The sequence below is a fragment of the Agelaius phoeniceus genome, chromosome 6, assembly GCF_051311805.1.
Source record: "Agelaius phoeniceus isolate bAgePho1 chromosome 6, bAgePho1.hap1, whole genome shotgun sequence".
NCBI classification, from domain to species: domain Eukaryota; kingdom Metazoa; phylum Chordata; class Aves; order Passeriformes; family Icteridae; genus Agelaius; species Agelaius phoeniceus.
The window spans coordinates 3,746,203-3,767,367 of record NC_135270.1 but is presented as its reverse complement, the minus strand read 5'-3'; the positions used below and the strand labels follow the sequence as shown (position 1 = coordinate 3,767,367).

The following is a 21,165-nucleotide window of genomic DNA, read 5'->3' as shown; positions in this document are numbered from 1 at the left end:
GTCTTTATTCTATCCAGTTCATCTGATCAGTAATATAACTGATCCTTCTCTCACCTGCTATTCTGAAAGACCACTTCTAATCCTTGTGGATACCAAAGTGAATCATTATGTTAGCCTGGGAAACCTATTGATGCTACCTTGGAAAAAGAATCTCTGTCTCTGTAGAAATGACAGCACAACTTTTGAGACATCGGGAAACCCACGAGTCACAAAATATTTAAGCTTTTTCTGAAAATAACTAAACTGCAGTGATGAAGTATTAGAGCACATTTCAGTTCAGTTTCAGTGCTCAGTGTCCTGCCATGGCAGTTTTATTTCACTTCTCTGGGTTGCTGGGCAAGGAGAAGCCTTTTATAGACATTTGGAATGATCCAAAAACCTGCTCTTGCCCAGAGAAGCTCTTCCAGCTGGGAAAAGGCATGGCAGACGGACAGAGTTTGTCTTAAATACCTCCTAGGGCTGCAGGGACATGGAAACCTGCTGAGCATGGCATGGAAAAATGCCACAGGGGAGAAGAGGGACAGACAGCAGAAATGAAAGAACAACTGGGCTTCACAGGTAGGAATGTGGAAATGACGTGAACAAGAGATTAATTCCACAGATAATTGAAGGAGAGTACTGGGGGTTTTCTGGAGAGTAGAGGCCAGCAGCATTTGTGTAACTGCACCAGGAGCAGCACAAAAGCCTGGGATTATCTGGGTAGTAATGCATCAGAAATGCCAGATCTGGGTATAGATGCAGCCAAACTGGGACCAAGATAAAAAGCAAGAGAAGGAAAAGACTGGATAGGAGACAGGCAAGTATGCCAGCAGGGAAAAAGGGAGAGGGAATGGGAAAGGGGATAACAAGGTATGAAAATCACCTTGCCTTGGAGTGCTTGCTGGGAAGCATTCTGTTCCAGCAGCTCAGCCCAAACCAGGACCATCCAACCAAAGCTGCTGTTGTGGCCATGGCACACAGCCCAAAGCAGCTGCCATGGCTGGAGACACAGGGGGAAAGGAATCCTTTGCCTGGCCAGCAAGGGATCACCCCAGACAGGACAAGCACCTGAATATTGGGACAGCAATGGTGCTACCCAGTGTCTCAGAAGAGCCTGCTGAGAGTTTTGGGAGTCCTCACACTCCCAGGGAGCTTAACACCACTGTGCCAATGACTCCAATGTCACTGAATCCAACCCAATCCAGAAAGCAGCTCCAATGTGCTGCTGTCACCCAGTGCCTGAGTTAGCAGATGAACAGAGGGCTTCAATAACCAAAATGAAACAAGAACAAAACCACTGAGTGCAGCAACATGAACTCATGCAACAGCTTCAGAACTCACAACACCCTTCAGAACAACAGATATTGGGGTCTGGTGATTTTGAACCCGTACATCTCAGCTTAGATTTCCAAGTATATAGCTATATTTAAGAAAAGCCCCAAAACCACACAGGTCTTTGTGCCATGTAGTAAATGTTTTATTATACATTTGATCTAGAGTTTGGAATTTCCTTGCTGCCAGTAGAGGAGAGTTGCACTATCACTGGCTGCCAAGAGCACACCATTTATAAATGACTTTGATAACTAACACACTAAACCAGGATGAGGACTACTCCAGATCCTTACACCATGATTTACAAAGCAGTCTAAAACTGCATTTTAGATCATCTTTCATGTGGATTAGTTCTCAGTAACATTTTGCCTCAATGGACAAAGAAGATGATTAATTCAGCAGGTGATATTCATCACAGCACTGAGTTGAACTATTGGCTCAATTTGGAGTTCCACCGCCCACTTAAACCTGACAGACATTTTCTGGCTTTATATAAATGCCAATTTTGGCCATTTCTGACTTGGATTTTAGTAAGAACATCATTTGCCTCTCACTCTCAGAAGCAGAAAAAACTGCCAGTGGCTGGCTCTGCATATTCATAATTCCTTCCCATTTTCCTCTGTATTTCTGAACATCCTGTTTCATGGAGCTTGTGCAAATACATGGGTGAGCATCTGCACCACAGGCTGGTGGAAGTGTTAGTAACTAATAGGGGAAAACATCTTTCCATCTGAAAGGTGCTGCTCCCACACTTTGCTCAGAAAGTCTCACTTTCCATCACATCCATGGTTTTGGCCTAAAGCCTCTTTTCAAACCACGGGCAATGCAGCAATACAAGGAACAGAGACCTGGAGTGCAAACAAAGAGGCTTCACTGAAGAAAAGGGGCCTTGTTTTTTCTAACTAGAGGAGAATACAAACCACTGAGTATGCCCAGAGCTTGCTCATCCCACTCTTTTAGGCTACCTAAGCAATGACATGCAAACAGAATCTGACATAGGAAATGTGAGAAAAACTGGAATAACATCATTAAAACAAGCCCCTAAATTAATGGAGAAATCCAAAGAATAACTCATAAAAAGCGTTTCTCTCTAAATTAATCTAAGAATCTATCTTCAGAGACTCTTCATTTTCCTTTATTCTTTAAATGAGTCCATTGATAAAAACACTGATGAAATTCCCAAAGGCAACATAATATTATTGTTCCATGTTTGATGGGACAAGGCTGTTTCCTGACCCTGCTCAGCTGAAGTGGAATGATCCTTGGATTGGAAGTTTTCCAAAGAGCCTTTGCCATCAGAAAAGAAGGCAAGTTTGTCACGTGCCCTTTCACTGCACTTTTCCAAGCCAAAGAAAACCACACAAACAGTCTAAAGAGACACCCTGCAGGCTCAGGCCTTTCAGACCCTGCAGAATCAGCCTCATCTACTTAAATGCAGCTTTGGAAACAGCCCTGAACTGCAAAGGCACTGGGGTGCACCATCCTCACCGTGTGTGAGGAGCAGGAGTCCTTCTGAATACACTGCAAACCAGACTTTTGTGAGCCAGCTCCAGGCACTGGGAACAATATTCTAACATAGCAAGAAACCCTCAGGATTTCTCCCAGTGTGACCTGCAGGGGTTTGAAACATCAATCTGTAAATGCTGCATACAGAATTCTTGACTTAAATTTGTGCAGCAGCCCCACTCAGCTTTTTTGGCAAGGCTTTGTGCAACAACTACTACTGAAAAAACCCAAACTAAAACACAAAACCAGAACTATTTTCCCCAAGCCCCCGGACATTTTTCTTAGGTCCAGGAAATGCAAACAAAGCCAGAGATTCTGAGATCTCTTCTGCATGTTGGAAACATTGCAGGTATTTGATAAGGCTCAGTTTAGTCATCAAGAAGAGCCCCTAGGCAAACTCCACAGAGCTTCAGTGCTATTTTTAAAAAGCAGAGTACTCCTGGAGCAGGAAACTGCTCTGGACTAGTTGCCAAGACTGTTATTAAGGTGTAAAGGAGTGAAGTCCTAGAAATGTAGTGAGAAGGATTATTGCAACGTGAAGCCACCCCCATGAAACAGATTATATCTGGAAAAGAATTCAAGTCCCACTAGAAACCAATGGAAACAAGTTTCAAGTGATGGCAAAGTAATTTTCTTTCAAATTACTTAGCTAATTTAGATGTATTAAACCATTAAAATAACAAAACACATTTTTAAGTTACAATGATTTCTTTAAAGAAACTTTTAAATCTCACTGGATTCAAACATGGTCTAAAGGTTAATTAGTTTGAATTGTCACATTAAAAAAACAAACCTTTATCTTAGTTTTTTTTTAATATATTAGGCCCCACCCTCCCATTCCATTTCCTTCATTATCACACCAAGACCACGTGATTGAATGAAAAATGAGTGACTGCACACTAACAATTAAGTCCTCAATGTCCTGTAAAACCAGCATGGAGAAAACAGCACTGAGAACAACTCAGGTAGCAGAACAAGAAGAGACAATGAAATTCACATGTGTACAAGTATCAGAAAATATCCACATTTGGAGGTTATTCTGTCAAATATAACTAGCATCTTCTCAACTACTTCTATTTTTTAAAAAAGTATTTCAGGTGACACTATGTGAAAGCTGATCATTCAAAGATTTATGCTCACATGCACAGCCATCAAAGCAGCATGAGGATCACCAATGGACATCCAGATCAAAAGAAGAGTTTAGCAGAACCTTTTTTTCTACTTATGCACACTGTAAACCAGTAGGAGACAGGGAACTTTCAGTAACTCTTTACAATTGCTCAGTACAAGGTCTCCTCTAAAGGTAAATTCAGTGATCCCAGTAGTGTCATTGCTGTCAGTGGCACCATAAATCACAGCACCAAAGTTAATGAATCTCACCAGTTCAAGGAAGGTTTCCACACTCTCCTGACTGTGCCCACACTCTTTAGCTCTGATTCAACTCCACTGACATGGGAGCTGATCAGCTCCATGCAGAGTTCTACTTGTACCTGTGGCCCCTTCTGAGCTTATCTGGCACAAAGGAGGTTCTTCTTGTCACAAGGAGTTTCTTGGGTGCCTGCAGTTTCCAAGTCACTCTGCACTTTCTAACTACAGCTTTTCTATCCACACCTTTGGCAACATCTGAAAATGTAGCAATATGATCCAAGCCAGCTGTTCTGTCTACCTGTAATAGCATTCATTGATTGAGGAATTTCTATACAGCAATCAAAATTACCTGAATCAGGCCATAGCTTACAGTTCAGCCTTGTTCTGATTCAACATGAGTTTCAAAGCCCAAAACTCCAACAGAAAACAGGCTTAGAACACCTCATGACTCTCATTGGAGTTAATGGTCCAGTCATGATTCACTTTCTTTCCTGTTTGCTGGACTTGATCTGCAGCCTGAGCACCATCACAGTTGCTTAATTCATAAAGAAGCAAGGAAAACACAAACACTGTTAAATCTGAATGAGAAAAATGAGCTTGTAATGCTATTGTCAGAAGGCAAGCTTGCCTTCTGTCCCTTGGTTCAGTGACCTAGGAAAACTTAGGCTGACTCAGTTGTACTTCTTACAGCATTAGCAATGATCCAGCCAGCATCACTGTGCACAAGAACATCCACAAAACCTTCCTGGCAGCGAGTTTCTCTTGGAGCTCACTGCAAACCTGTTGGTGTATAGAACATTCCTGTTCATGCAAAACCCAGTGCACTTCAACAACTTCACAGTCCAGCTTTTTCAAGAGTTTGATTATTGTTGTTGACAATTCCAATTTTCCAGGTTCCTTAGGTCAAGTGTGAACAGAGGCTGTTACACCAGAGGGAGGTTGGTGCACATCCTCCTCCCCATGTGTGGGAGCCCTTACAAATCCTATTGAGTTATGTCCATTTCACAAATATCCTCATGCAGCGAGCCAGGTTCATAATGCAGATCAAATGATCATTGGAGAAAAAGTCCCCCCTAAACCCAGTGAAAGAATCCATGCAATGACACTGGATTTACCCCTCAGCATGACAAACGTTCCTCTCTGTACCCAGATTTACAGATTAGCACCACAACAACTTCCAAGTGTTCCTGCTGCCCATCAGTACATAACACATCCAGTACTACATTACACACAATCAGTTTGGTTCCTGTGAAAAGGTCTGCTACATCTGACTGATAAACATCATGCACTACACAAATTTTCTTTTGGAAAGCTGGTGTTAGAAATCCTTCCAAAACTTTCAGCAAGAAAAAAAAATCAGCAGGAAATATTTTGGGGGCAAGGGGTGAAACATAGGGAAAAACCCGGAGGTTTTTTCATACTTTTAATGCAGCTACTGTCAAAAAAGGCCTTCCTTGTGCATGAGGAGAAATTTTGTTCCTGTGTACATGGGAGGGTATAGACTGTGGCTTCTCCTCTGTTTCAAATGTCCCCCAACCCTCAGCCTCAAGCTTTGACCCACGCTCACTCCTGCCTCCACTGTGCTGATGGAATTGTGTGGGAAGTCACTGTACAAAGCAGACAAGTGAAATACTTGAGTTAAAGGTATGAAAAGAACAGCTCAGTGTACAAGAGAGGAGCTCAGTGAAGAAATCATCTTCTCAAAATGTAAGAGAAATGTCAAACAGGATTTACATCCAAGCATTTACTTCCATTGTGCATCATATATCAAGCAGTGATTGAGGTTGTTTTTTTTTTTTTTCCCTCCAGGAAATCTTCAGTTTTATAGTTTTTTGTTAAAACCTGGAGATAAACTCAGCAAAGGGTTAGAGGGTATGGTGCCCATGGGAAAATTGCTGTCTGAGAAACAATAAAACAATAGGGCAATAAATATTTTTCTAAAAGGTTCACAAGATAGGAATGTAAATTTTCACCTGTGCCTAACTAGCAAAAAAACCCAACCAACCAACCCAACCAACCAACCAACAACCAAAACCCCCAACTCAAACAGACAAAAAACCCCAAACAAAACCAAAACCCACCAAAAAATAGGTAATATCTAAGTTGTTTTGATAACTTGTTTAGATCCTTCTACCATGAAGACAGGGTGGATGATGTAGACGTTTGACTCAATTGCCTGGGAACAGTGGCCATTTCTTTTTATGCACTGAGTCATCTAGAATAAAATAGAGCCACACAAATCAAGACTATCATTGCCTGGAATTCTTGGAGAATAATGTTGTAAGAACACCAACAAGAGATCTGCAAAAAGAAAGGATCAATCTCCTTTTGAACTGGGGGAAGAAAAGTGACTAGAAATGTCAAAAGTTGACAGCTTTGCCAAAAGGGAACCTAATCTTCTGAACTGATGGCAATTGGTATTTCTGCATTTCTAAAACAGCAAACACTAAAACCTCTGAAGTTACATCCTGAGTCCACAACACTGCTTTGATGATCAGTGTTTAAATGTCAAAAGCTACAGAGAAAAGCTGAGAAGCTTCCTGCAGAACATATGAAGCAAAGCAACAACATAAATGACACACTAAAGCAAAAACAAAAGTGTTCCTTATGGAGAAAACAATGGAAATGCAACATGGACAGAAAAGTGAGCACACTGATTTTACAGTGTTTGATTCAGTAGCAATGCTGCATCCTTGTCTTATTAATTCCACACTTCCTGGAGGCCTAAGGAAGAAAAAAATCCCTATCTTCAGAAAGAAAATAATGTTGGTAGAGTAGGGTCATTTTTAGCGCTTTCTCCATTTCAAACCAGAGAAATGTTTCCTCTTACCTTCTTTCCACTGTCAGCTTCCCCACAGCAGGAAATGATTTGTAGCTTGCCAATTATTTTCCTGATGACAAGAAAATCTTCAGGACTCCCAATAAGACACTGAATGTACCTTAAGAGGTGAAATAATGAAGTAAAAATAAGTCAGTTCTATATTTAGGGCATTTCTGAGACAGAAATCATAACCCTGACTTGTAGCAACAAGTGTTGTTTAAATAGGAGTGGGATAAAATTCCCCAAAAGCCTGCTCCCATTGAATCATCAAATAAAACAGATTGGCTCTAAATGTATGCACGCAAAGGCAACAAAAAGGAATAAAGATGCAAACTTTAAATACAAGAACAAATCAAAGAGGGCATCTCTGATCAACAACAATCCCTAAATGCCACGAGAGCCTCAGGGGAGTCAAGGTAAGTCGGATCAGTGACAGGCTGGTTGGAATGCAAGGTTCCAAACTCTTAACATGGAACAGACTCCAACCAGTGCACCTCATTCACTACAACAATGGATGAAAACACAGAATTGTGCTGTAGTTACCATTTTTAAAGCAAAATGTCCTACCCTTCCATCTCTTCAGGGACCTACAAGCAGAACTAGGAGTCTGATAATTATTCTTTGGTTTTGCTGCTTGGCCCTCCTTGAAGTGTCTACAGGCTTATGTTGTTTAGCAGGAACATATTCCTGTGCTCTTACCTATATTTAATATCATAGACAGTTGCAATAAAACAGAAATATATTGATTTGTATCGCTGGATTTCCTGTTTCAGTTCAAAACAATATCAGATTCATTCCTGTGAATTGTACTAGATTTGCCAAGCATGGAGAGGGAATTTCTCCAGTTCTTCACACAACTATCACCTGCTAGACTGCAGGGATTTCATTGACCCCGTGGATCTCAATCCTGGCCCAGGGAGAGCATTCCTAAGTTGACACCTATACCCAGTTTATTTTTAATAGTTTAACCTGTGAAGTCATTAAAAATGTCAGTAAGAGAGGTGCTAGTCAGACCAGGATTCCATGTGCTATAAATGAATTCAGTGCCTACATTCCCTCACGGAGGTGTCCAACACACCCGCTCCTTGTGTCTGGCTCTTGCACAGTTCCTGGAGCTTCCATGATCATCTGTGCCCACCTACAATTCAGGAAATTACCTGATGCTCCAGCTCCCACTGCAGCTGCCTCCTTTCTCTGCCTGCTGGAAAGAGCACAGGGCTGGGGAGCAACACTCAGCTGCTTTTCCTCACAGGAATATTTTCTTCTGAGTTCAACCAAAGCCTTGCTCCTAGACTTGTCTGTTTCACTCTTAAAATCATTCCCACCACGAATTGGGACACTATTTGGGATCAATATTTTCCTGTCTGATTCTTAGCAACAAACTCCTGTACTAGCAGAGATTCATGGGGCTCCTGATCCGTGTTTGGATCCCTACCTGTGGGAGGAAAATCCACATGTTACCTAAAAATATCCAAATGCCACTTCTTATGAATTTCCTTATGAATTGTTGCATGATTCAAGGAGAGGATTGGGAAAAACATAGTTTTCATTGCTGTTCAGGGAGATTCTTGCCTGATTAATTTTCAGGGTAGGAGATAAGACATAGTCCTTCATACATGTTGTTTACCCTCCTTGAACCATGTATTTGTGAACCTTTTAAAGTCTCTATTTAAGCCTCCTTTCTCTTCCAGGCCTTTATCTGGTTAGTTTAGATGAAGCAGCTGCTCTTCAGAAACTGTCAAATAAATACTAATTTTTTCCAATGATAGACACCACTTATCTTCTTGCTACTGCTACATCTGAATTTGCAATCAAAACCACTGCAAGATGTATTCCCAAATGGAAGAAAACAGGGTGCAGCCTTTTCCAGTTTAAAACAACAACAAATCAGCTCACATCTAAAGAAAATGCTGAATAGCCTGTTCCTGAAGCATAATCCAACTGAACAAACCAGAACTATTCAATGGAACAGCTGATCTACATGATCACACTGGAAAGCATCTCTGTATCTCCAGCTGAGCCCCAGCCTGCATGGCTCTGCCAGGTCCTCAGGCTTCCCTCAGGCAAGGTTCAGACAAGATTCACACACTAAGGGATTCAGACCTTGGATTCACACACTAAGATTCACACACTAAGGGATGCTGTTCCAGCATGGAAACAAAGACCAACCACAATCTGTGGGATCATCCTCAAATCACACCATTTTTCCTTTTCATCAGTTGCACAAAATTTTGCCTTCAATGTAATATATGTAAAGAAATAATGTGTTCACAAGTCTTAACGTGCACATAAATGACCATAGCAAGTCTTGTGAATACAACAGAAATAGACCCTGGAGAGCTTTTCTTTATGAACACTGGTCCCACACCTGTTCTGAACAGCTGCAATGGGCAATGTTCAGTTCATGTCCCTCTCTTTTGGCAGAGGGAAGGTGAGAAAAGCAGGGGAGATCACATTGACCAAGTTCTGCCTTTCAATAGGAAAATCATGCTGACTGATACTATGAGCTAAGCACACAGCTGAACCAATCAATTCACATTTCAGTGCCTAACACAACATGTTCAGGACAAAATGGAATGCCCACAGTTTTAAAAATTAGTCAATTATTTATAGACACAGAAAAGGGGTTTATGTCTCCTATTGCATTTATTAAATATCTGATGAAAGAAACCTGAGGGGGTCGTTTTCCCACTTGTACATAAAAGCCTAAATATTCCAAATGTTCATTCTCACCTGTGAATGCCTGCTTGACCAGACTGTGTCAGCTTCTCATTTGGAGTCAATGACCCAAATGCACGGCCTAACTATAACTCTGAAGGCTTAAACTGTGCAGAATAGAATTATTTCAAGACAAACATTTTATTTTGTACTTAAAAATTGAGCAGAAGTTGGAGAGTTAAATGAATGTCAATGCTCTGCTTTTTACAATATAACTTTCTTTGAAAATGAAGAGATACAAGTAAGGAAATTAACATTTTTAAAAAGTACCTTGTTCTTTTACCTCTAAACTGGAAAACTCCTTTTAGTAGAAGAACAGGCTTGAAAACACTGCTGCAACAATTACCTATAGTCTCCCAAAAATGACTCAGACTCGAGGGTGTGAGGTGTAATTTTGGTTCCTAAATACTCAGATACTACCATCAAATACATTACTGATAACTATTGCCAACATTTTCAATAGAAATATCAAAGAAAACTGAATATAAATATTAAAAGTGTATTTTTCCTAACAGGAACAAAGTCTGTATAGGAGTAACACAAAACCAAAGAGGCTGTATGTGGTGACCCTGCATGAGCAGTCATCTCTCCTTTAGCAGACACTGAAAGGGAATCAGCCTTGTCAGTGTCCAAAAGACCAAGGAAGGGCTGCCAAGGGCCATGTGCAAGCTGCAATAACTTAGGCCTGCTTTTGTGTGTTCAGGAACTCACAGATGGGGCTGGAATACAAACACCCTGATTTGGCATTTTGGGACATACACAGAGGAAATGTCACTGACACATGAAAAACTAAGTTAAAGCAGGTTGGGACACTTAACATCTTTCTTTAGGCTTGCATCAGCTGCCTGCACCAGCTCTGGGGGAGAAAAAGCCAGCAGGGAACAGAACCTCCAAATTCATTCCTGGCCCTTCCCTTCCAGCACACATAAGTGTTTCCTGTGATTTGGATACAGGGAGGAGAGGGAGGCTCCCACATCCAGATAAATTTGATCCCCTCTGCTCTGACTTTGAATCACAGTCAGGTGACATTCAAGTATCAAAGACATGAACTTCACAACTCACTTTAGAGGAATGTTAATTTCCAAGCTTGTTTGTGACCAATATATTATGACATTGTGGCTGTCAAAATAAAGAGCCAAATTTCTGAGCTGTGTCATTGAAATGGAATTACAGAGGGGCAGTTTTGTGCTGTACTGTGCAACCCTGAAGAGAAGTGCAAAATAAAACACCCTAGAATCAGGAGCACCCTGTGACAACTTAATGAAACATAGGCAACCAAAACCTACGTGGGACATATAAAACCTATGTGTGATATATTTTAAATTGCTGCTTCTAGTAGAGCGTTACAGAACATCAATTAATAAGCAGTTTAGCTCATTGGCATGACCCAAAATGACTTTGGAGAGTGTATTTACCAGGGTCAAGTCTCTCTTGTATACTGAATTTACATAAGCAAGTGGTGCAAAGGAATGCAATGTTGTCCATTCCATGCCAGCTACTTCTGTGCTTGGCTGTGGAAAAGCTACAATTGCAAACAAAAAAAATCCCCCCAAAAAACCCCAAACCAAACCAACATAAACCACAAACAAACAAACAAATCCTTCACAAAAAAACCCCCCAAAGAATGAAAACCAAAAATATTTAAAAATCCCAAAATCACAAACCCTGCCCCCCCCCCAAAAAAACCCCACAGTTGTAAGCAAAGAAACTAAATAAGGAAAGGTTACATATCGAATATATATATATATATATATATATATATATATATATATATATATATATATATATAAAAGGAAATTTATTGCAGAGTAGTATCAGGTCTCCCAAGCAGAGGGGAATTGTTTGAAATAGACTCATGGATACATTCTCTTAATACCTGAGAATTTTATCCAAGTGCATCTCTACGCTGGGAAGTTTCACAAATTCATTACCCCTTCAAAATTATGCTAGAATCACACAAGTAAAAACTAACTCAACATATCATCATTACCATCTTTAGCACTCTTTCTCCTTAAAAAGATACACTTAGAAGCATGAGGTGAAATAAACACCTTTAAAACATCCAAACAAACCAACAGGTATCAGATTGATGCAGAAAACCCCTTAGTGTTAAGCTCCCACAGACCCAAGCTGAGAGTGACATCCAGTGGAAATAGAGTTTACATCCTCTTGATGGCTGCAGCTCAGATTAAACCATTTCACATCTGTGTTATAAATATCCAGAAAGAAATGTCTGTCTTGTATTATACACATCACTGGGAAGGCAAAGGTGTGCAAGAATGAAAAGTACTATTGGATTTCCACAGAGATGACAGTTGTGCCACATCCTGATTCATTTGGTCAGAGAGAGAAAATTCTTAATCAATGGTTTACCAAACAAATTATCTGCCTCAGAGTTCACTGTTAAACCAGGGAGATTTTGCAAAGAAAAAAAAATTAAATAATAATAACAACCCCCCCCCCCCCCATGCCTCTGGTGCTACATTTGCATAGCAAATATTTATCAATGGCATTAAATATCAATGCCATTATCGATGGCAATAAATATAATATTTATTGCCATTGATAATGAAGCTATCTTTGGTAATCCTGTATCAAATTTCCTAATGGCAATAAATATTATGAGCTAAGAGAGATAATGATGGAAGCTGCTGTTTTGAGCAAATGGAGCTGAACTGACTAAAGGCTGACAAACTGTTTTTGTTTTTTTTTAAAGCAAGATGGAAAAAAAATCCCTTGTATGTGGAGAAACCTGTTCCCCCAATTCATCTCTTTGGATATCCACCCTTCTGGATTGAAGGAAAAGCCCAAGGAGTCCCATCTCAGAGTCACAGATACTCTCCTCTGTGGGAGATGGGAGTATTTAGGCAAAGGGATATGTGCTCCATGTCACCAGCAACATTTTTCCCACTTTCTTTCAGCCCCAGGAAGGGAGATCAGCCACCCATGGTGCTGTTCTCCCCCACCTTCTCAGGTGCTCCCAGCAGCTCCAACGCATTGGCCCTCACTCCATTATTCCCTGAGCAGACTGGGGGGAAAGCTTCCCAGTCCTCTGGCTCCATTTGCACTGTTTCTCATGTTGATTCATGTTAGACTCAACCCATCTTGAGAGAAAGGATTGGGGAAAACAGGGCTTTTGTTTCCCATCACATGCCTGCAGCCAATGGCTCTTACCATAGCAGGTCTCACCTCTGCAAACTCACTGAAATCAAAGTCTCACAGAAATCTGCTTGGTGCTGGAGAGTCTCCCTGGCCCTGGCAAGAAAGGACTCAGTTGATAACAGGCACTGAGAGAAGACAAAATAGGCAAATCAGCACATGGTGATTGGGTGAATTCCTGTCATCCTGAAAGAATGTTCACTTCTGATCCCAGCTGCAAAGCAAATCCATACTAACTATAACCAGACATGGTTCTGTACCCAGGCAACTTGAAATCCACAATCAGGAGCTTTTATTCAGCTGCTCACCACCTCTGAACTGATGAAATATTGCCTCTGCAAGAAACAATGCTAGTATTCCACTCCAAGGTTTCATAATAACCACTTGCAGGGTATGGCAGAAATATTCTTCCATTGGGGTATTCATCTTTACAATATTCCAAAGCACATCTTCAAGTACTTTTTCCAATACATTCGCTGGCTTCCAAATCAAATAAGCATTAATAAAGAAAAGATAACATTCATATCTCTAGCACTCTGCAGTAGATTGCATCTATAAAAAGATACTGAAGTAATTAGTGTTGAGTATTTTTCTAAATTCTCAGACAATTAAAGCAAGAGCACCTTAGTTTAAGGAAGGCACCTTTCCAGTGCTTAGCTTTCTGTTCACAGTTTAGTTAGGGCTTAGTGTACTGGCAATCTCTATTCAATTAAATTCTCTTTTTACAACAGTAAATTCTCTTTTTATAAAAAGAGAATTTACAGTTACAAATTATGTATAAGTTTATTAAAATACGTTTTTATAAAAATCATGACAATAAAAAAGCACAAGATGAATATGTTATAAATGATGTATAAATTTACTGTATCAAATGATGTATAGTTTTTCTAACAATAATTATGTATAGTACTAGGTACTGTAGCATAAGAGTGTGTGTGAGTAATGTTCATTATTCAGACTAAACCACCCTACACAATACTCTTTGCATCAGTAAATAGTAAAATTATTTTCATTCCAAGTGTCCTTAAGAGTAGTAGGAGTAAAGCAAGCCTAACCAGATGATCATTGGCACTATCCAAGAGCAGCATTTCTCTCCATAAAATTAGGTTTTAAAGCCAAAAAAGACCAGCCTCTCAAAGACACAGCAGATGAGGAGCTCATCTGCAGACACAGAAATCTCCCTTCTGATCAGGATGTGCCCTTTGTGTAATATTAGGAATTACCAAATGGGCAACCAGCTGTGGGAGTACATGTCATAACCAAACAATACTGCAAGACAGAGGAAACACACTACAAACAGAGCTCTGAAATCTTTATTTGCCTATAACAAATAGAAAGCATGTAGATCTTCTAATTAATGCATTGTGGATGAAGCTGGTGAAACCACAAATATGATTGAAAGTGTGAAATATAGACAGATCTTTCAGAGATATAAACAGGGGCTATAATAATTAAGAATGATAATAAGTCTCAGAATAATTGGGTGGGAAAGATGGAAGACAACTTGGATAAAAATAGAAAGGCATGCCCTGATGCACTGGGTACACTAGAAGTTGATTTCTTCTCAGTAGAGTGGAGAAAAGCAATTCTTGATGAATGAATCCTTTGAAGGCAAATTGTCACCTTTTTTCCCACCCATTTATCCCTCAGTCCTGCAGCTAGAGCTGCATGAAGAGGCATTTACTCTCTTTGTACTACACTTTCATTTTGCTGGGAGACTTCAGTGGAAAATATACCAACCTTAATATCTAGTACACTTCAAGAAATATTCTAAGGATAGAGGTATAATCTGCTTTTTGATAGAATTTGTCAAAAGCCTGCTGTTGTTTCACTATAATTGAAAGCAGTCTGGAATGTGAAAAAACAGGCCTACTTCTAAAACCAGTCATAGAAAAGCAAAAAGGGATCATGGAGCTAGTACTGAACATTGAGCACATGTTAAGGTGCAGCCCTGGTCATTTCTGTGTGGCCACCTAAGCAGCTACAACATGGCAAGTACAGCTTCAGTATCAGAATAGTATATTGAAAACAAAGGGCAGTTCTTTCACTGCTTTAAAGCAACAGAAATCCTTTGAAATCAATAAAGAGCTGGGAAGGCTGCATCAGCTGAAATGCACATTTGACCTATTTCTATAAAACATATTTTACATGTCACCATAACTCCACTGGGAAAAACCCCACAAACAGGAGGTTAATGTCACCTGAGCAGCTACATCACAGCAGATTAAACAATGACCCAAACAATGAGCCCAGGACTGACTGAATCAGCAGCCATCCTAAGAAATCAGCTGTGAATCCAACTGAGGAACAGCGCAACAAGAAATTAGGATTGCTTACACCACAGGCAGAATAGAGCAAGGACTGGAGTCTCCTGACTAAACAGGACAAGCAGCAATCAAAAAGGCTTAGGGGTGTTTCAGCTCCTCAAATATTTCTGAGAAGAATGAAAAAGCTCCCTCAGCTCCAAAGTCTGCAGTGGGCAAAGGAGGAAAGGTTCCTGTTGGCTGCCCTAAACCTCACCAGTTTGTCAGTGAAAGCTTACAAAGAGTTGAAAGAGTAACTGTGGGACAGAGGGCAGCAAGTTAGAAGGAAAGAAAGGGGTTTGTAACCAGATTGAAAGAATTTAATTTTAAAAGATGATGGGAATTTAATTTCATTTAGCAAAGTGCTTCACCTAGGGACAAACCAAAAGAAGGAACTGGATATTAAATGAGACAACTGTACTGTAAAGTTGGTGAAAAGAACCAATGAGGCTCCCTGAAGCCATTTCCATCAAGTTACCAGCACACACTGACAATATAAAAAGGAAAAATGGGTACAAAGGTTCTTTGTCCACAGAGAAAAACAGTCCCAAAATACTGTTTGGTAACTGTCCAGACAGCTTTATATTATTGCTACAAGAATTTCTGGGAAGTACAATCTGTGTATCCTTACTCATACTTCTGAAGCTTTGAGGGTCAAGCAATGACTGAGGTCAGAGCTCCAGGTTTTCACAGAACCTCACGTAGACATAAATCTGAACAGGAATCCTACAACTACTCACCACAAAATCAAGAAGAAGGAGAACTTTTAAAGTATCCATCCTTTCTCCCAATTCTTATCTCTGTGTCAAGGAATGTGGCCTGAAACACTGTAAGTAGCACTATGCAGAAATTAGTTGTGTTTTACTTGTCAAAACATCTTCAGAGGGAATGCAAGTCAGACTTGTTTTCTCACAGCAAGAATTCCACTGGAACTATAATTAAAGATAGAAGAAGCAAGATACATCTGCCACTGGCACCAGGCAAAACTCAAAAACCATACAAAAATAACAACAGAATAGAAAAAGTGGACATGAGTCTTCTAACAATGGAAGAGCCTTTCAATGGACTGGGGAGTGTTCAATTTGCTGTCAATGACAGCCCTGATAGAACACTGCACATTCAGTAACAACATTGAGTGGCTGCTACAAGAGGCATCAACTGTCCCCAAGGGCCCTGTCCTACAGCACTGCCAATCAACGTGAGTGTCCCTGAGGCTCTCTGGAAATACCATGAGAGGAACAGGCACTGCAGATTGCTTGGGCTGAAACAAAAGCAAAGGCACTCAAACAGCAACAACAGCCTGGATTTGCTGCTTCAGCCTTACCATGAACAGTGCAGATAATGAATTCTACGAAGACCAGGAGGCTGCCACAAAGTTTTGGGACATTGGGATGGGTTTTTTTTTTGTTTGTGGAGGTTTTTTTGGTTTTTAAATTTTTTTTTGTGGTGGTGGTGGTGATTGGCTTTTCTTTGTTCAGCTTTTCTTTGTTAAATTTTCTTTGTTTGCTTTTTTATTTTTTTTTTCCTGGGGTTTTTAATACATGTATTGCAGCAGCATCTTAAAGAACTTAGAGCACCATTAGAGTAGCAAAGCAAAACATTCCAATAGAAATAGCTACCTGCAGAGTTGATTTAAAAGGGACCTGGGAAGCAGCTCCTGTGAAAAATGTCCTAAAAGCAGTTCCAAAAAAATAGTCATAATTAATCTTCAAAATATTTCAGATCTTCATTTAAATGTAGCAGATTTCACTTTTGGCCAAGGCTTCTTCAGCAAAACATTCTAAGTATGCAGAAAATATTTGTTTGTAAAAAACAAGTTCTATACTTTTTCACTACTCAAAAAGATGTAATCTCATTAAACACAAGATAAAATTAGAGAATGGAACAAACACTAGGAGGCAGACAAAAATTGCTAACATAACTACTGAAGGTACTTCATCTTTTGAGGCATCTGTATTTTAATATTTGCCTTGTTGCAGCCTGGGTTCTCCTCAAACTGCTGGGCTCTCAAAGAGCAGCTGTTTCTAACCTAAAACCCAGTTCCTCTTAGAGCAAGCCAACTAACCCCATAGAATAATCATTTGTACAAGAGAATAAAACACATGAGCAGAGCAGAGGCTGAACATCAAATCATGATCCAAAGCTTTATCCCAACATGAAGATTATAGAGAAAGCAACCAAAAGTCTAAATGCTAATGACTCTACTCTTACAAGCTTTTGAGAAATCTACATGGTAAGGAATTGAAATACTCTGTATGGTATTTTACCACTGAAATGTCCTAATTTTTTTAGAAAAAGGTTGGTGCTGCAAGCAAAAGTTTTGTGATTCAAAAACTCCAAGGCCAAAAGCTCCAAAGACTTAACAGTCTGCACAATTTTATCTTCTGACTGTATGAACATAGTGCTCTGCACACCTAAAAGAACAAAACCACATAATAGTGAAGAATATTGATGGAGAGATTTAATTCCTTCTATTCAGTCTATTAACTCAGCCATTATCCCCAGGGAGAATATAGACTATGTTGGATAAGAAAATGGCAAAAGTGTATTCCATTACTCTGCAAGTGGGAATAGTTCTCTTATCTCAGGGAGAACTGAAACCATTTGAATTCATTCCAAATTGTGCCAGAGGCCAGCTGCACACAAACTGCTGCACAAATGCAAGTGCCAGCCCACCAATGCTTTCAATTCCTTACAAACCTTCCATCAGGGCCTTGAGTGCACCACCAGCCCTAAAATGACTTGGGAGCTGCAGCCCCAGAGGCGCTGCCCCAGGGCCCAGGGCCTGCCCTGGGGACAACAAGGGACTGCCCTGGGGACAACAAGGGACTGTCCTGCCTGGGCCTGGGCCCTCTTGGCTCCTGCAGCATCCTCCCTCATGGCACAGCCCACACCTCTCTGCTGCCACATTTCTCCAGAACAGAACTGATCTCCTCAGGAAGGGCAAAGGCAGGCAAGTACCACCCACCCATCTGCTTGATCTCAGTGGCCAAGGGGTCAGTTCAAAGCCAGCAACAGGATTCCATCTTGCACAGCCACAGCAATTTCCTTTCTTTACAAGGAAACATTTGCCTGCCTGTTCACTCTCATTAAATCACCAGTTCATCTCACCCCCCACTTTAAAACACTAAAGACAGCAAGTTGGAAATCATTGCAATAAAAGCAGAGAGTGCAGGCAGTGCCAAGGCCTGCCAGAGGCCAGCCAGGCACTGCCCAAGGACAGAACTGCTGCCCACTGCAGCAGGGAGGAGACAGCAGCTAAAGAGCACCACAGCAGCCATTAAATAAGAGCAAAACATCCGGGAACAAAGCTGATGCTTCAATGATTCCATGACAAATTATAAGAAGCCCCCAAATTACTGGTTGAATTTGGCCCAAGTGTCAGGTAGTATGTTCTTTATTTCACAACAAGCACTTCCAGCATTTTCTTCAGACTGAAACTCTTAGAAATGTTTCTATATCACTGTGCTAGTCTGTGAAGATGCCAGTGAAAATATTTCATTTTACAGACCCATTCACATGCAACTCTAGAGGACAAAGCTAAGTAGGAAGAATGGAGTGTTTTAATAAACAAAATTAGGAGACAAATGAGACAAAAATTCAGTAAGGGATTAAACTCATCCTTAAAAAAGGAAGGTGAGATTAAAACACTACCACTATATTGCTGTCTTATTTCTATCTCCTTTCTTACCTCATTCAAGACCTAAACCACTTTGTAACATTTGCTTAACAGCATCTTATTGTTATGTAAATTACCACCAAACTGTGTTCCTGAATTAAAGCATTTGGTTTGGGTCTTTTAAATTATCCACAAGCATATTCAGAATGCTGAAAAGTGATACATGGAATGAGTCTCCAGTGACCCCAAAATGTCTGTTTCCTGGCACTGTACTCTCCCAGTCATTCCACTACCATGAAGGTTTTAGAAGGTTAATACCATTCAATTCTTCAATTCAGAAGGCTTATACAATTAAAATATTAATTGGTTTTCTGCTAGTTATTTCACTTTAAGAAAGCTCCCAAATCAAGCTAATAAAAGCAGAAAGCAGCTCCAGTTTGGCTGCTTTTCCCATGCAGCCATTGCAGAACACACATGTGCTGCTCTCCAGGACAGTGGTGATGCAATGCTGAGGCTTGGAAGGGACCTTCTGGATCATTTAGATCCAACCCCTCTGCCATGGGCAGGGACACCTGCCTGGTGACAATGAGAAACAGGGAGCTTCAGACATTAACTTTCACTCCAGCACAGAATGCTGTTTATATAAACTATATTTTATAAACTGATCATGTGCTGTTTATACACATACACATGAACAGAGTATTTTTGATTAAATGAAACTTCATCATAACTGTTATTCCAAGCTGCATTCTTTGCACGAAGCTGTATCATAGGAGAAGCCTATCTATGAATATATTCACATAAACTTGTGCTCTGGCTCTACAAGCTGTCCAGGGGCATGGTTTGAAACAAGGGATCCACATTCAAGTTCATGCCCTGCATGCCTCCAGGTAATGCAGGATAAAGTGCTCTGAATCAAGAAGAGCAGAGATTTAAATCTAGACCTCCCACATTTTGTGCTACTGCTCTGTGCATGATACACATATTGGTGAGAGTCACACACATAATTCCCAAAATCAGCAGCTGAAATTCTGACTTGGACAACCCAATTTCAGGAGAACAGCCAAAACATTTCATAATATTCTGGCATAAAAGAGGGAAACAACTTGAGACATCAGGAAGTCCTTAAAAAGAGGTGTAGAAAGCACAGATTTGCACTACAGCTTGAATTAGATTTGCATTACACTTGCATAGTGCTTTACTATGGAAACCAAAAATTGTTTTCTGCAGGAAGGAGGTGAGGGAGCCAAACTCCTAATTTATTGAGCCTTTTAGTCAATTGACAAGGTGAAGACAGGTTTGTTTTGCTTTTGATGTAGTTTTTGTTTTTTAAAAGACAAGCAATGTTTATTTTACAACTCCTAATTTCAATAGATGCAACTCCTAGGGTACAAAGATTGAGGGAAGAGAGAGAGACCTGAAAAACTGACAAAGGACAGAGAGGAGAAGGGAGCATTGGCCTACAAGCCTGGGATTGAGTGGATCAACAATTAATATCTTGAAAGATTGGCTTCTTTCACAGGCCCATAAAACCAGTGCTGATATGTGCTGTGACATGGCATAAACTTGGACATAACTACTTGTACACTGGAGTTTCTGCTTGAGCATTTATACATCTTCTAGACTGCACTGTCAAATGAACTGCATCCATCTCCATTTCAACAACTAGAAAACTACTTTTCAAAATGGTTTAAATAGGTTGCACAAAACTGCCTTTAACTGTGAGCATGTCACTCAGCTATAGTGGAACTTCAGGACAGAATAAAAAACCAAAGTACAGATAATAATTGAGTTCTTCTCCCTTGGCCTTAATTTGGATTAATTCACGCTTATTTTGCTTTTCTCATTAAAAAGTATATCTCATCTTATATGATACCTGCCACCTGAGATGTTCATGTACAAACACAAAAAGATCTGAAATTTACTTAGAATATCTATAAGAAAGTGTCTTTTTCCCATTTGTTTCCCACGTGATAAAATGAAGGTACTTACATGCCAAAAAAAGCCACATTAACAAAAAGTAGGAAAAAGCAAAGTTACTTCTTTAGCCAAAAGATGGACAAAACAAGCTAAAATCTACTTTTTAGAAGTGGATTATCTTACAGGTTCTCAGGAAGAAGATAGCAATTCAGAAATCCAGGGCCAGCAAAACACAGAGTATCTCCAACTAAGAGAGCATTCGGCTTTACCTTTCAGCCAGACATGAACTTCCTTGTATTTTCAAACAACAAAGAAGCCAGAAATGGCATTCAGCCACTGTCCTTCACATCCTCACCTCTTCAAAGCTCTCTATTGTAATTATTTACAAAAATATTTGGGGGGTGGAGGAGGGTGATTTAATCATATTGAGATAAAAAGTG

General features: G+C 40.2%; 2 protein-coding genes across 4 annotated transcripts in view; one reads left to right on the top strand and one right to left on the bottom strand.

The window, feature by feature from the left end:
- LOC143694287 (uncharacterized) overlaps positions 1 to 21,165 on the bottom strand; it is a 39,743-nt gene that overhangs the window by 6,640 nt on the left and 11,938 nt on the right. For 2 of the 3 annotated variants that reach the window (XR_013182643.1, XM_077179512.1), the window contains exons 3-4: positions 12,914 to 12,979; positions 7,016 to 7,124 (exon numbers count right to left, since the gene is read on the bottom strand). Coding sequence is in view for 2 of the 3 variants with exons in the window: in XM_077179512.1 (XP_077035627.1) it covers positions 7,016 to 7,124; positions 12,914 to 12,979 (175 nt within the window). In the remaining variant the exon portion in view is untranslated. The remainder of the gene's footprint in view (positions 1 to 7,015; positions 7,125 to 12,913; positions 12,980 to 21,165) is intronic. The other variant, XM_077179513.1, reaches the window with a different exon arrangement.
- LOC143694288 (uncharacterized) overlaps positions 1 to 21,165 on the top strand; it is a 71,498-nt gene that overhangs the window by 40,349 nt on the left and 9,984 nt on the right. The window lies entirely within an intron of this gene.